At 39.7% G+C, this 15,358-nt stretch overlaps 2 protein-coding genes across 4 annotated transcripts in view; one reads left to right on the plus strand and one right to left on the minus strand.

The window, feature by feature from the left end:
- The window catches only part of dock2 (dedicator of cytokinesis 2), a 133,919-nt gene that overhangs the window by 105,609 nt on the left and 12,952 nt on the right, over nt 1-15,358 (minus strand). The gene's annotated exons all lie outside the window — the stretch shown is intronic.
- hrh2a (histamine receptor H2a) lies at nt 215-12,850 on the plus strand. Of its 2 annotated transcripts, XM_074674366.1 has the most exons (5): nt 215-324; nt 7,855-9,398; nt 9,528-9,684; nt 10,034-10,199; nt 10,991-12,850. In XM_074674366.1, the coding sequence occupies exons 2-5, from the start codon at nt 8,390-8,392 to the stop codon at nt 10,994-10,996; spliced, it is 1,338 nt and encodes a 445-aa protein (XP_074530467.1). In that variant the 5' UTR covers nt 215-324; nt 7,855-8,389; the 3' UTR covers nt 10,997-12,850. The 2 variants fall into 2 exon arrangements, with proteins under 2 accessions (XP_074530467.1, XP_074530468.1); XM_074674367.1 differs by lacking the exon at nt 10,991-12,850 and having other exon boundaries at nt 10,039-10,180.

A 15,358-nucleotide genomic window follows, 5' to 3' on the forward strand; every position in this document is an offset into this window, starting at 1 on the left:
ATCACAGCAGCTGGATAAAAGGCACGAAGAAAGAATGGAGAAGCTGTCGAAATTGTTTCAAAAGAAAATTACCCTCAAGAGATGGAAAAGAATAACACAGAGACAGTGACTGAGAGATGCATAGAGAGACAGAGAGAGGTGGGAGGTGGGGGGAGAGTGACACTGATGTTGACTCGCTTTCTCTCCCTCCCTTCTTTCCCACATCTACTTACACACTTAAAACACACACACACACAAACTCGTGATGAGAGAAGCTGTGGTTCTCACAGGGAGCAGAGCAGAGGAGCGGGGAAGTCGTCATTGAGAGGAAAAAGCAGCACTGAGGTAAGTTTTTTTGACTGACGTCTCAACTCTACCTAAATGTACCATAATTTAACATTTGGCTTTGAATTTGCTGGCTGTTAGACTTTGTCTTTTTATTCTTTTACTGCAGGCAAACAAACATATTTCATATGTGAACAGTATTTGAGAAAGTCTATAGTTGAGAAACTGCACAATGAATGAAAACCTCAATTTTGTCCTTTTCTGGTATTCAAATTTAAAAGATATATGTGTTCAAGAGTTAAACCTCTTTGACATGTTTTGAAAAGATAAAGAGTGTCATACAAGGTGAAATATAGTATAAGTAAATATAGTAAAATGTATGTGCGACAGTGTAATATGACTTGGGTAGAAACGTATCCTGCTCTGTTTTTTTTCAGTACACTTGTGCGTTAAATAATTCCTTTGTTTCTGATTTATGTTACATTATGTTAGCATTTTGCTGAAACACATAACCCAGTGACATCAGAGTTCAACTGTCAGCCTTGTGCCTTTGTGTGAACTTTGTTCAGTTACAGCTACTTTTTATTGAGTCAGTTCTGAAAATGAGGAAGTAACATTATTCTGTCTATGTGTGCATACTAACCAAACCAGAGATCTCATTTCTGCTACATCTGTTATGTTCGGTGTCTGTGGTTGTTCAATGTTTGAGCGCCAACTTTCACTTTCACTTTGTGAAATCAGCACATTGTAAGTTTGCACAGAAAAATGTAAGAGACAGACATATTAATGGATCAATGCAAGCGCATTGATTTTCACTGCAGGTTTCATGATGATGAAGGTTGAGTTTCCGTAGCCAGGGCTCTTTATGTCCCTGAGTTCTTGAGTTTCAATGCTGTCTAAACTGACTTTCATTTCCCACCTAAATAAGTAAAAAAGTCCTTTCAGACTTATTTAAGAGGACCATGAAGAGAAGTGGCATGAGCTCTTTTCAACAAGGGGAATGGAAAATCATTTTAGACTAAAGCACAGTTTTAGCCTTGAGCAGTCTTTGTAAAGCCTGTTCAAGCTGAGCAGGCAGCAGAATAGAGAGAGGATGTGGTTAAGTGTCACGACTTGGTCAGGGGACAATAAAAAGCGTCCAGCAGCTAAACTGAAGTTCCCTCTCCAAAGAGCTGTTTTGTGTCATAACTAGGGATGATCCAAAACAAATCATTTTCAAAATTTCACACAACAATGTAAACTCCAACTTGCTGACAAGTCTAGAGAAAAGAAAGGACGCAGTCAGAACGTAGCATGGTTATTTTCACAATACTAGAAATGGAATCACAGAGTCTCTGGGTAAATGATGAAGTTAGCTAACTATGGCTACGTTAGTACAGCAAGAACCATCAGCCTACATCCCGCTCTACTGCTTGATGCTCACATTCCCTTTGCTATTTGTGTATCATTCTAGGAAAGTTAAACAGACACAGCCTTCATACAACTTTATCTCTATTTTCTGTTTCATCATGTGGTCGACTGAGCATGCACACTCCTTGTTGTAGCCGTTATATATGACAAGAGAAGTGTTAAATCCAGAGGCGTGTGAATGCTTTGTTTTGTTTTTGTTTTTGTTAAAATTGTGTTTTTGTGCATTTTCACTTTTACTGACAGGAAAGCTGAAAGAAATGCAAAATGTGAGGAGTAAAGAATGATGAGACATGTAGTAAGGGGTTGAACCAGTATCTGAGACAAGGTCTACAGATGGCGAATGGGGGCACATGCTAGCACTGCTAACTGTGTAAAACATTGTCTTAATGGCATCACCCATTTTTTATGCAGTTTTAAAGCCTTTTGTATGCATGTGCCAAAGTGAAAAAGCTGACCGACTTTTTATCAAGCTGGTATGAGGCAAATAAGTGGAGTTGAGGCAGGCCTTCAGCTTCTTTTATAACAGCTACAGAGCGCCTGCTTGTCAGTCAAGTCCACCATGCCCACAGCTAGGGTTAAAGTTCATGTGTTCGATAACATTAAAAATGACGATGGTCATACAGTATTTTTTGACCAGGTTGTAACAAGTTTATTTTTGCTTGCTTTCTGATGCTTCTGCAGCCAGCCTCAAGGAAATGCTCACTGAAACACCATTTCAATAATTCCCGCATTTGCTTCATTCTGTTGGACTGGAGGTTGCCACTTGGCCACCAGACCACCTGGAGCCCCCTGGTGTTTCTTTTCTTAAAAACACACCCCCTACACCCCCTGCACCACTGACAGAAGCCTGAGTTAAGTTTAAACATTATATACAGAAGCCGGTGACACAACGCAGGTTGTGATGAGTTCAAGACAGAAATACTGAAGATAACCTGTAATCCCCAGAAGCACTGAACATGTGTGAACAACAATGCATGGTGAGAAATCCACATGCTTTTTCTGTGTCATAACCTCCTGTATGTGTCCTTAATGCTTCCCATGTCTGTCACTCAGCATTTTACATTTTCACACAGCAAAAAGAATCCACTCTGTCCCTCCATCAGTCAGGACATCTAAGTGTTACCAAGCAACGCGCCATCCAAGACCACTTCACTTTCTCTCCAGTGTCTCTATCAAGGGCAAAAATACAGACTAGCAGATTGTCATGATCACAACAATGCAGACGGTTACAGAGGTCCTTGCAAAAGAAGAGTCAATTAAGATGCCTGCAATGAGAAACATAGAGATATGTGACATTACAAGCTCACTGCATGAAAATGCTTTATCGATAATGCATGAAGGAAAAAAAATCTTTGACCCCTGTAAGCCATTTCAGCACACAGTTTAATTTTTATCAACCTATTTCTTACAGTTTAACATCTCTGCATTTTATTGATGCAACCCAAATCCACAATGTTTTAAAGAGTTCAGGAGGTTTCAGAGTCAAAGCAAGCATCTGCCTGTTTCACTCCAATGTTTTAGGCTTAATCTCTAGAAGAAGGTGCTGAAGACCAGGCCATCGCCCAAAAACCAGGTCACAGAGGAGTGCACCTGTTTAAGCTTGAAGGTCTGCTGACTCACAGCTCATTTACGTGCAGATACACCAACCATGATTGCATTTCAATGTGTGAATACATTAATTTGTAAATGAATGGATGATTGTTTACTGTTTGTATGCAGCAGACAGATAAAAAAAGTTAATTTCACACCCTGTTGACAAATGTGAGCTTATCTCAATACTGCAGTAATCAACTAACTTTTAGACTTTGTGTAAGCATTTTGAAACTTTGCTTCACTGCCTGAAGTTATAAATTAAAAGTTCAAATTTTAGCTGATAGTGGATACCTACAGCAACAAATAGAAAGACAGACAGATCCATGCAGACATTGATCTTTTCCTTTATGGTTTTTAAAGTTCACATCCAGCTGACATTTAAAGCTCACACTGTTGCTACCTGACGAAGCAGAGGAAACTTATTTCTTCAGGTAAACATATTGATACTTTGCATTAGTAAAGATACATGATTACTTTGGCTATGATTACTATGGAATTTTTTTTAATGAATCTATTGCTAAAAAGACATCTGGCTGGTAAAAGAGGTCACAGAGTGAACACTTGCTATTTCAGGATTTTTGCAAATGAGGCAGCGAGTCTTAGCTAAGAAGGAAATAACCTCATTACTCATCTCTGGGCTCAGACTGTGTCTGCTAAAGAGCAGCCACTCAAAGTTCTTTTCTGCCTGCCTTTCATCTCAATACTCAAATAGGGCTCTTTTCACCATGATGCTCAGTGAGTAATGGAAGGTCTCGTTGTGGCAGAATGAACTCTTTTCAGCTTGTTTGCATCTTTCTTGCGCGGCTAATACGAGACAAGGATATGAAGCTGTCAGGAAGTCCCTTTAAGTTAATCACTTTGTCATGCTCACCAGCTGGGGTGTCACCTTAGGTAGTCGTGTGCTGAAATGAACCTGTCATGGACTCACCTCATGGACACAAAACCAGTGCTTCCCTTTGTTGTCACTTGAAAACATGAAACAGAACTTGGCAGCAGAACAAACTCAAAAGTGGAGCAGCCATAATATGGATAGCAAAGCTCTCAGCAGACATTACAGTCCATTACAGTCCTCTGAATCCATTACCAAGACATCTGTGTGGGTTGTTTTAGTATTTGTAAGCAGCTCTGCATGTTCAGTGTTTGTGTGTGAGCGTCTCTGATCAATTTCACACACATTATAACACTTAGAATTGTTGTTCATTTTATGTATACAAAATATATTTCAGTGCATGTGCTAACATGTGGGTTTTGTTAAACAAGAGGGTAGATATTCATAAAATAACCACCACACACCAAAACGACTTACCATAAGTCTCTTGAGTTGTAGCAGTGCTCTCTGTGTTTCATTGTGCTGACTCTGACGAGATCGCGCTTCATGTAAACAGACGCTCCATGATGATGGAGCCTGGCCATGCGCGTGTGTAATACCCGCTAAAGTCTGGTTCATATTGGGGTGGGGTGAGTTATTAATGCATTCAGTTGGATCAGGGTACTAAAACTTATTTAACTTTGTCCACAAGAATCTTCAATTGAGGCTGAATAGAAATTTAGTTATCATATCTTTATGACATGAACATACATGAACTGTCTCACTGTTTCCTAATACTTGATGCACCTAGTTCTGTGGTCAAGTCACCAAACTTACAGTTACTAAAGAAAGGAATAAGTCAATTTTGCATCACCTGACTCCTCCTAGGCATATTATTGATTAGATGCGTTCAGCAATTCTGATCCAGTGGGGTCTCTGAAAGTGTCTAATAAAGTCAAAAATACCTGCAGCCCCTTTGCTAAAAACCCCAATTTTATCCAAACAAAAATTATTAACCCAGTAATTGAGTCACTAAAGATGCCGTTATTGCTGATAGTATGCTACCTGTTACACTGTCATTATTACAAGTAGGCTAGCTATAGCATTTCCATACTGTGGATGCATTCAGGACAGGTGTCAGGTAAAGTTTAAACCATCTTCTCCTCGTTGCTTCTTTTATATTACACAAGCTGAAAAATGTTTTAAATGATTTAAAGAAGCACAATTGGATACACTTTGAGCATCATCGCAGAACATAGACACATTGTATCAAAGACGCATCACACAGCAAGCAATAAAAATCCCCTCATACCCAACACACCCTGCCCATCATTTGTTTACACTCATGCCCTCTGGGAGGCGCTAAAGATCCTTGCAATCAAAGTCAGACAGGTTTAAAAACTGTTTTTTCCCCATAGGCATACGGACATTAAATCAGTCACTTGACTCCAACTAACTATAACTGTATTTATGTGTGTATGTCTGTAATGTGTTGTAATGCAATATGTCTGTAACGTTCTGTTGTTACTGTAATGTGACCGACACACAAATTCCACCAACTCCATTGTGTGGCCATTAATAAATGATTCTGATTCTGATTCTGGTTACTGTTGCTGAACAAGGCAGCAACACACAGATGAAACCTCGGACTAGCCTTGGCAAGTAATGGAACAAGCTAAGATTAATTAATTTAAAATAAAAAAACAAAACAATAAAAGAAATCTTATCTTTAAATACATTTGAGTCCCATTTCCTTTATTTGGGTTCTAATGCAGCAAATACCTCGGTGAAAGTCCAAGTTCAAGCCAGACTAGTTTGCTTAAATCAAAATCAGTTTGTGTGTTTTGAAAGTCAAAGCTTGAGTCAGACTGGGGTTTGAGTCCTGGACTCAAAGACTACAATACAGGCTGCACATTTACAAATAATTTATTGCATCTCTCAAAACACTAACTAAAACTTAGTTTTAGTAAATGTGGCTCTGAATGAATGAGCAACAGAGTTACAGAGGATTTTATAGGTAAACAAGATTCAGGATCATTTAAACCCATTTTGAAAACTTGTGACTGTCCATTTTTATGATGGATAAAATTTAAAATGCTGCTTTCTTGGCCAGCCTACCTCTGACAACTGTTTTTTTTTTTTTTTCCAAGTTTTAATTTTTGCTGCTTCTCCACTTTTATAGAGAAGATAATACAGTCAGTAGAGAAAGTTTTGAACATGGGCCATCTGCTGAGAGGACTACAGCTTCTTCAAGGTTCAGCCGATTATTTGGGATGCTCATAGTAAAATAAAGGTTATACTTGAGTAGAAGTTTAGGCAAGACAATATGAATCCCTTGTGGCCTCAAGGTTGTCAATATGCAAACATTTCTCACAGGCCATGTTGGATCAGAGCCAGGAGCTCCTTCAGATGCTTTTCTGAGCCGGTGCCAGTAAAGAGAGAGACACAGACAGAGCAAGACAGTGACAGACAGTGAGGGACAGAGAGAGAGACTCATTTTGATGATGAAAACTGCTGTAACATCAGGTCTCTCATCTACTCAGTTTTTGGTTCAGACTCAGATGTCATTTGCATTTGAGAGCTGCTCCGCTTACATCCATGGCTGCGTTATCAGTGTTTGCTCTGGATGACGTTCAAAGCGGAGAGTCTCAGACAAAAATATGTCGACAGAACAAAGAAGGACAGATTAGAGGAGTTCAGCGATTGTAGATAGTGTTCTGGTTTCTGTATAGTTAGATTTAATTAAAACCTCTCTTTTCATTAGTCAAATTTTCTGTCTTTTCATTTCGTACAAAGCCAGCATGTCCAGTTCTCAATGTCTCACTCACTTTCACCTTCTCTTTCTCAGAGATTCTATGTCGATAAGTGTGCATTTCTTCCACTTGCTTAATTTTTACAGAACGGACAGAATGATATTATGCTTTACTCACGTTACTGAGCATACAGTCAAAATGTACCCTGAGGTATGAGTCTCACAAACATTAATCAGTATTCACAAAGGAAAGGCAAAACACTGGATTTACCGTAGGAATTGTGGCTCCAGTGAACTTCATTCAGCTGTTTGACTGAATGGCTTTATCTTTGTTTGACAGAGATTTTCTCTGCCAAGACTGTTTGAGCTGAAGTTCTGTAGGAGACTTCTTTTTTTCTAGAGAGTGAGTTTATCAATAGTTTACTAAACTGGCTCTATATCTACCGGTTCACTCTACATTTCATTGGAAACATGCTAAAACATAAACAACAGAGCTGACTTTGTCTAACAACAGAATTTTGTATTTTTAAATAGACTGACTCATTGTTACTGTTTCAGCAATGAGAGATAAGGATTTTAATCAGTGGCAACAAACCATGTGCCAAGTTAGAACTTTGGCTCTTAAAAAGCTCATGATAGTGACTTTACACATGTAAAAATCCAGATACACGGATAAGTCTAGCAACATTTTTTTGTTCTGCTCCAAGCTTTTCAAATGAGTCTATACATTTAATCTCGTGTTTGTAGAGTGCCTGAGCAACCATGGCCAAAAGTAACATAAAAATATTTCTGAGAGGTTTTTATATTTCTCAATTAGTTGTGGTTTTTGTCCCCCAGTATGTATAAGATATTAAAATGTTGATATATACTCTAGCATGGTTTTGGGTTAGAGGATGTACAAAGTTAAATTAATGATAGAAAATACTTTTTATGTGTGAACTAAAATATAGTAACAGATCTATATTTGTGTCTTGTAATAGTTGTGATGGGGTTTCCTGATACTGTGTTTCTCATCTTTTTCCACTAGATGTCAGCACAGCCACAGATGTGAGAGGCAGTGTGTTACCTTGGACCGCCATTCAAAGGAAGAGGCATCAAACAGCCATCAACATTTCAGCAGGCCCGCATAGAGTTTATTTGTGATTGTCAGCAGCACTTCTTTATAATGCAATCACTCTTAATTCACTGACTTGAATGACCTCTCCTTTGGATGAAAGCTTGAGGAGGTGTTGTGGACACAGAAGAGTTGAACTCTGTGGTTTTTACAGTTTGAGCTTTGGAAAAACAGCTGCCAGAGATGTAAGTTATCAGCCAAAAGAAAAAGAGAAGTGGAAAAAGAAACATTTAAAGGGATCACATGAGGCCAAGGTCTTCAATCACATTTAAGTGTGGAGACTGAAAATTAGATTGTATGCACTATAATGAATGCCTTACTCCAAATGCTGTGAGGACGGACCTAATTAGATAATGTGTGAGCCAAAGGCTTTTACTCCTTTCTCTTAACAGCTGTTTACACAGCTCTCCAACAAGGACATCCAATTTTCTTAAGTGGAGCTTCAGCAATGACGCCGTCAAACGTGATGCTGTGTGTCGTCTTGTCCTTCCTCATCGTCCTTACAGTCAGTGGGAACGTGCTGGTGTGTGTGGCTGTCTGTGCCTCCCGACGCCTCCGCTGCCTCACTAACTGCTTCATTGTGTCGCTGGCTGTCACAGACCTGCTGCTCGGCCTCCTGGTCCTCCCCTTCTCTGCTCTCCTCCAGTTCAACAGTGACTGGCCGCTTGGACCAGTCTTCTGCAACTTCTACATCTCCATGGACGTCATGCTCTGCACTGCCTCCATCCTCACCCTCTTGGCCATCAGCGTGGACCGCTACCTGGCAGTGACTATGCCTCTGAGATACGCCTCACTGGTGTTGCCATGGAGGGTTGCTGTTGCTATGGCCTGTGTTTGGACAGTTTCAGTGGCTGTGTCTTTCTTGCCTATCCAAATGGGCTGGAACACTGTTAATGGGACAGTTCAGAACCAGGGGCCCTGGGCACCAGAGAGGAAGTGTCGTTTTGAGCTGAACAGACCGTATGTCCTGACTGACTCTCTTCTTACGTTCTACCTTCCTTTGGTGGCCATGTGCTGGACATATCTACGAATACTTCGCATTGCACAGGCACAGGCCAAACGTATAGGCAGTGCCCGGCCTGCTTACATCACCAGCTACAACTCCAGGAACAGTCCTGCTACAAGTACCACATTGGTTTCCAGTGTTACAGGTGTGGCTCTGCGGGAGCACAAAGCCACAGTGACTCTGGCAACGGTAGTTGGAGTCTTCGTGGTGTGCTGGCTGCCATATTTCATCTTATTTACAGTGTTGGGCCTAAAGGAGCATCCAGACCCCAGCACAGTACCAGAATTTCCATTTGTGTTATGGCTGGGCTACACCAACTCAGCAATCAACCCACTGCTCTATGGGGCCCTCAACAGGGACTTCAGGTCAGCCTATAATCGTCTACTGAGGTGTCGCTGCCCTTCTTACAATGGATGGAGGAGCAGGCAGCAATCTTCAACTGGAACAACAGGTTAGTACATGTAAACAGAAGCAGACCCTGATGTTTGACAACCAGTCTAACCTAAAAGTCTCTCTTTCTTTCAAGCAGCCTTTGTGAATCAATTATGTTTCTGTTGCTCCTCTGCTGTCCCCCCCTTAGGAAGAGACCACCTCACAGAGGTGACGCTGCTGTGCAGCCACACACCTGGCACCTGCGCAGCTGCTGAAACAGAGCAAAACTTCAGGCTTCAAGAAATAAACAACGGGACAGCCACAGAAAGTGTGCATGCTGCAAATGGCACCGCTGCCACAGAAGGGTAGATAATTATTTAGCATATTTTCTTATCTTTGGAGTTACAACTATCAAAACAAATCTTTAAAAAAATTCAGATAAAAATTGTTGGCGATGTTGATCCCTTATCAAGAGCCATTACTCTAAATGTATGAAATGTAAATGGTTGATTTTCACACCCTATCAGTGGTGAAATATTCTACTGCTGCCACATTTATGTGCAACAAATCGGTACATTCAACTGGTGTATGCAATGACTCTCTAGAAGCACATAGTGGTTCTGAGTCATATGGATGTCATATATTATCCTTGTCTTAAAAAATTTTCAGAAAGAAATATGTCCTACACTAACATTTTTCTCTCTTTTCTGTGAGCCCAGGAGGTGCTGAGTTTCTGCTTTTAAGGTGGATGCCGTGTCCATGCTGCGGTTGCATACAACAACCAGACCAATCAGCCAAAGGAGCAAGAGAGATAAACGAAAAGAGGAACAGAGATTGTCGAGTTTTCAATGCTGCAGTAGATACAGCTATAGTACAGCTTGTAAGTGGACATGCGTACATGACATCCTTCTAACCCCCGCAGACCATGTCAGGCCCAGAACAAATGAACTGTGACACACAGATCCAACTGGTGTCATCCTCAGTGCATCAGGCCATATGGCATTATGCTTATAAGGCCAAGAAATATGCTTTCAGAACAGACGAAACACATTATCCAATTTCACATCCTGCTTTCATTTCCATATTCACACTTTGCGAACAGTATTGAGACATTTCTTTGGGGGGTTTTTTCTACATACACACATGAAAATTAAGAATCATTTAAAGCAGAGAGGCAAAAAAATGTAGCTTTCCAATCTTTGCATTAAGTAGTTGAATTCAATATTGAAATTAATGGGAACATGTTTTTAAAGACATTGAAGATACATGTTTGCTTGACAGCATTTGCATTATCATCCAACTTTTGAAAACTCTTCAAATACCTAGACAACAAAAATACTTAAAAAAAAAAAAAAAAAAAACTACATACGAGGTTAGAATAATTTAACCAAATTCTGTCCAATCATTGATGAAATGTTCATTGATGGAAATAAATAGGAGGTAAGTTGTGTTGTTGTATTCTGGTTGTGCAGCATTTACTTGTATGAGTGCTGATATCATGAATTAAACATTTTTTTTAAAGGATTAAAAAAAAAACTCTCTTAAAAGAAAAGGTGCCAACCCAAACTCTTGGCAAAGTGATTGAGAAAAATGTCTTTGATTTTTACAAGCTGTATATACAAAACAATCAATATGCTACCTTTAATATTTTCATATTTTTCTACTCCACAGCCCTGACTCAGTCATGAAACTCCACGATCCTGAACACAGACAGCCTTTGGAGGACTGAAAAAAACGATGAAGCCGCTGTGTTCATGAAGCCAAAAGTAAACTCATCTCGCAAAACCTTAAACTGCTACCAACAAGCACAGAGAGAAATGTGTGGCTAAGAAAACCATTGATGCTTTGGAGGACTGATGAGATCACCTGATAAACATACCTGACATCAGTTTAATGAACAATATTTTTATGCCGACTCACAATAGACTCCTGGCAGAACAAGTTCGACAGCAGCCTGTCAACATGAACCTGGACAAAATCCACTGAAATGGATTTTTCATACAACAAGCAAGTGCAATGGTGAAGTGATTGATACAGCTTTTGCACTTAATATTTTATTCAGAATGCATTGAATAGTGTGACATTGGAATGTGCAGCATGCAAACTAATGCACTGTGTCTATTTGAGAAATGCTGCTGCCTCCAGATTGTGTATTTGACATTGCTCATTCAGTGGCATAAAATTGACAAATGTATGCTTTGTATCACACTGTAAATTAAACTGAGGAAATGCCATACACTGCTCCACCAGAAAAGAAAATTACAACAACACTTCACCAATAAAGAGCTGCTTTAATAAAGAATGTAATAAACACTGCAGTTTTCAGGAGTAAATACGGATAGGCTGTAGTCAAATATAAATAGGGATCATCATGTGGCATGAAAACACTGAACGAATACTAAGGAATACAAGAAGAATGGAATCAATTCATCACAGCTGTCACCAAACATTGCCTCAAACTACTCCCACATTAACACCTAACCTTTCCGTACTTCAAGCTATTTCCTTGAGGACTGACACAGAAGTATAAATAACACAGTGCACATCTATCTGCATGTCAGCTACCAGCTGGAAACAAACCATTCAAGCACAGGACACTCCTTTTGGGGCTCTATAATGCCCAGGATAGTCATTAGGTCCATAGAGGTTGATCCAACACAATTCTCAAATACTAGATGAGCTGTAAGTATTCCTGTTCTCGCAAGAGCAGTCCCCTTTTATCAGCATTCATTTAGATAAAAACAGTGATAAGATATACAAACACAGATAGGGATATGCACCTTTTAACAACGAAAGTTAAGGTTGTCACCCTTGCGAGTTGGTATTAGAATAAAAGTTGGTTGTAGAAATTTGTAATATTTTTTTTATTTTTGTAGGTATGAAATGTCTCACATCATGTAAAGCTTGAGCAAAGCCTCCTACTGCTACTCATCTCTGACTTATGGCCACTACCATAATGCTATAACGCTTTACTACCCAGATATAAACAAGCACAGAAGACAGATTGCATCTTGTGAAGTGGAACAATGTGTAACCAGCGGGGACATGAGGACTTTAACCTACATGGAGGCATGAAGGCTGCTGGTTCTAGCTCTGCTATCCCTAGCAACACTTGGCAAACCACTTTGACAAATCACTTATCAGCTAGTCCTAATTTAAGTTTCTGTTTGAATAACCAAGAAACTATTTACTTCAGATCATCCCTAATTGTGAATACTGAGGTCCAGTTGTCCAACATTTGACGGAAATGGTTTTCCAGATGAAAAATGTTTGTCTTTGTGGGAGCCTGAAAAAAAATAAAGCAGCAGATAATTCTCCTCCCCTATCCCATCTAGTTATGATAGAGAGGAAAAAAAAGTGACATTCATTTATATTCAAGCTGTTCAAAACAATACACCAACACCCAAATCACAAAATTAGGGCTGTATGGTGAAGGGAATTGGAACTGGAAGCAGAGTCAGCTTGTTGTAAAATATGAACTTCAAAAAAACTTTAAACCTGCTATCTATAAAGTATCAGTCAAATTAATGTGATTGGATGTTAAATATGAAAAAGATAACGCACCAATGCAGTGATGGTGAACCGCCATTATGAGTGCAAAGAAGCATCAGGCCAAAACTGCGAGATTCTTCTCGGTGCAAAGCTTGAAGCCACGCAGAAGGGCGAAAAAACTGCAGTTCCCCAACTGACCACTTGGTGTTGGCAAAGAAGAGCCCATAAGATTCTTTACTAAAGTGACTATTTTTTACAGCAGAATTGAAAATATTCACTCCCTGGTACAGATAATGATTTTGGACACATCTTATTTCTTCTTAACAGGGGGTTAATCTTTGAACTCGTTTTTTTGTCATCATAATCAGGCAAAGATTTTTTCATAATTAGATATAATGAGGGATGTAGCTGATTTGACTAACAGATGGGCATGTTACACGAAGGCCATGGTCTCAGCTCCAACACTTAGCTTGTCACTAGAATAGTAGGCGATTAGTTTGATTTGGCTGTGACGACCACTGTCTTTGCGCTTCATTGCACTTCATTGATTGATATCACTGAGACTTTGTGCATGTTGTGTTTAACAGTCACTCTTACATTTACTAATACTTGGCCAACACTGAACCGGCTCAAATGTTGATTTCATAGCTGTACTTGGAACTTGAAACTAGGGATGGGTACCTTTCACAATTGAAACGATACGGTACCCGTACCAGGTACTTGGCAATCGATACTGGTACTCTAGGGTACCAATTTTCTGTACTTTTTTGTGTTTCTGTGGAAAAAAAACATCAATTTGTTTTGATGACAAAGTATATATTATTTCCAACCTAACAATTATTTGTCAATATTTAATCTTGCAAAGCTGTGTTTATGTCCAAGATGGAAAATTGTCTACTTTTCCACTCCCTCCCAGTCACAAGGATGCATTTAGGTACCAAAACAGGGTACATTTTGATTTTAAATGAATCGGTACTTGGTACTTTTGACAGAATTCGGACAGTACCTATAAAAGTACCTGATTCGGTACCCATCCCTACTTGAAACAGTCTGAAAATTTCCCTTTGTCATCATTCTTAAACATAAAATGACTCATGATACACTGTTGCTTGTCCCTCAGGTGTTTTTGCATTCACACTGCAAAGTGGGCCAAAGCACCCACCATGCAAGGCTGCCCTGTCATTACATCACAGCCTTCTTTTCCCACTACTTGGTAAATAATTACATAAATAAAGGCGTAATGGTTTTATTTTTTCATTTTTGGGAGCCAGATCCATGATGCAAACAAAAATAATCAGTTAACCTTCCCATAAACAGAGTTGTGGATTAACTTGGAGTAGAAAAGGGGTCAAATGCCTCATCAGCATTGAAGCAGATGAGCATATCTGGACAACACTCGAGAAAATAAAGAACGTCACATACTTATGAGTCAGTGCACAAGTGAGAGGGGTTTTCAGCTGTTTGCTGAACAATGTTTCACAAAAGGCAAAAACTGAACAAAACCCTCAAAATGACACCAGTTAATGAACCATTCCATGTCCATTCCAGTGATGTTGCCACACCTAGCTCTAGCTCCTCAGCTGATAAGGAACTGAATGGAGAGGCAACGACTAACTTTAGCTTGTTACTATTTTCATGTGAACTACTTCACTGGAGCGTGATGAGTCATGCAGCTATTTGTTCTGGTTGCTAGGTTGATTCTGTTCTCACTGCAGACAAACTGCTGCAGGGTTCGATTGGAAGCAAGCCGAGACCACCTCTTCCAGGAGATCTTGGCTCACTTATTTCGTTCTGCATCAGAGTTAGATAGTTGTGTTTACATGTTGGAGAGCGAACATCTTCTACAAGAAATCCAGGTGGGAAGGAATGCTGGATGTTTTGTCGTTCTCCTTAAATCCTGCAGATGGTTACACCATTGTCGAATCCCCAAACTTTTCACTTTCCTAAATTCTCTAAGTTGCTGCCGTGTAGTTTGCTCATAATACATATCAAGCTGTAGAAGTGGAATAGCTCATGAAGTGGAGGGTGAGTGTCCATACATACTACAATCAGACAGTAAATCTCGCATTACTCCAAAACAAGTTGTCCCTTTCATCACTCTGAGCAACATGCATGCTGCCCCTGCATCACAATCATGACATCATTTTTCTTCTTCAGGCAGAGCGAGGAACAACTTTGTCAAACAGAATGATAATGTAACCACAACTATTGCCCGTAGCTTTTATGCCAGTGTCAGGGAAAATCCAGACATGCAATTACCAGGATATCGCCCTACAGTGTGGAGAAAACTCTGCTCATGGAAACAAAGGAAGAAACTAGAGTGACTGTGACTTTTAAAAATACCTACTTGACTCAACTCTGGCTGTGCAGACTGCTGAAGAATGTTTTCAGGTTCGGCTAAATGCTGCAAGGCCTCTCTGCTTTATCAAGAGCTGAGTTTTTTGTAAGATAAATCTTAAAGTGTGGAAGCAGAAGAAATCACTTCTTGGAAAGCAATGCTAACAATGAAAAACTACTACTGTATATAAGGCAACAAATCCCAATTTT

This window comes from Halichoeres trimaculatus, unplaced genomic scaffold, assembly GCF_033239565.1.
Source record: "Halichoeres trimaculatus isolate MK-OKI-2021-1 unplaced genomic scaffold, fHalTri1.1 fHalTri1_scaffold_7, whole genome shotgun sequence".
Classification (NCBI taxonomy): Eukaryota; Metazoa; Chordata; class Actinopteri; order Labriformes; family Labridae; genus Halichoeres; species Halichoeres trimaculatus.

What these genes read in the sequence shown, in the direction of transcription:
- hrh2a (XM_074674366.1), top strand. Translation starts at nt 8,390, where the DNA reads ATGACGCCGTCAAACGTGATGCTGTGTGTCGTCTTGTCCTTCCTCATC. An exon ending in ATCTTCAACTGGAACAACAG is followed by an intron (nt 9,399 to 9,527) that starts GTTAGTACATGT and finishes TCCCCCCCTTAG; the next exon opens with GAAGAGACCACCTCACAGAG. An exon ending in GGCACCGCTGCCACAGAAGG is followed by an intron (nt 9,685 to 10,033) that starts GTAGATAATTAT and finishes CTTTTCTGTGAG; the next exon opens with CCCAGGAGGTGCTGAGTTTC.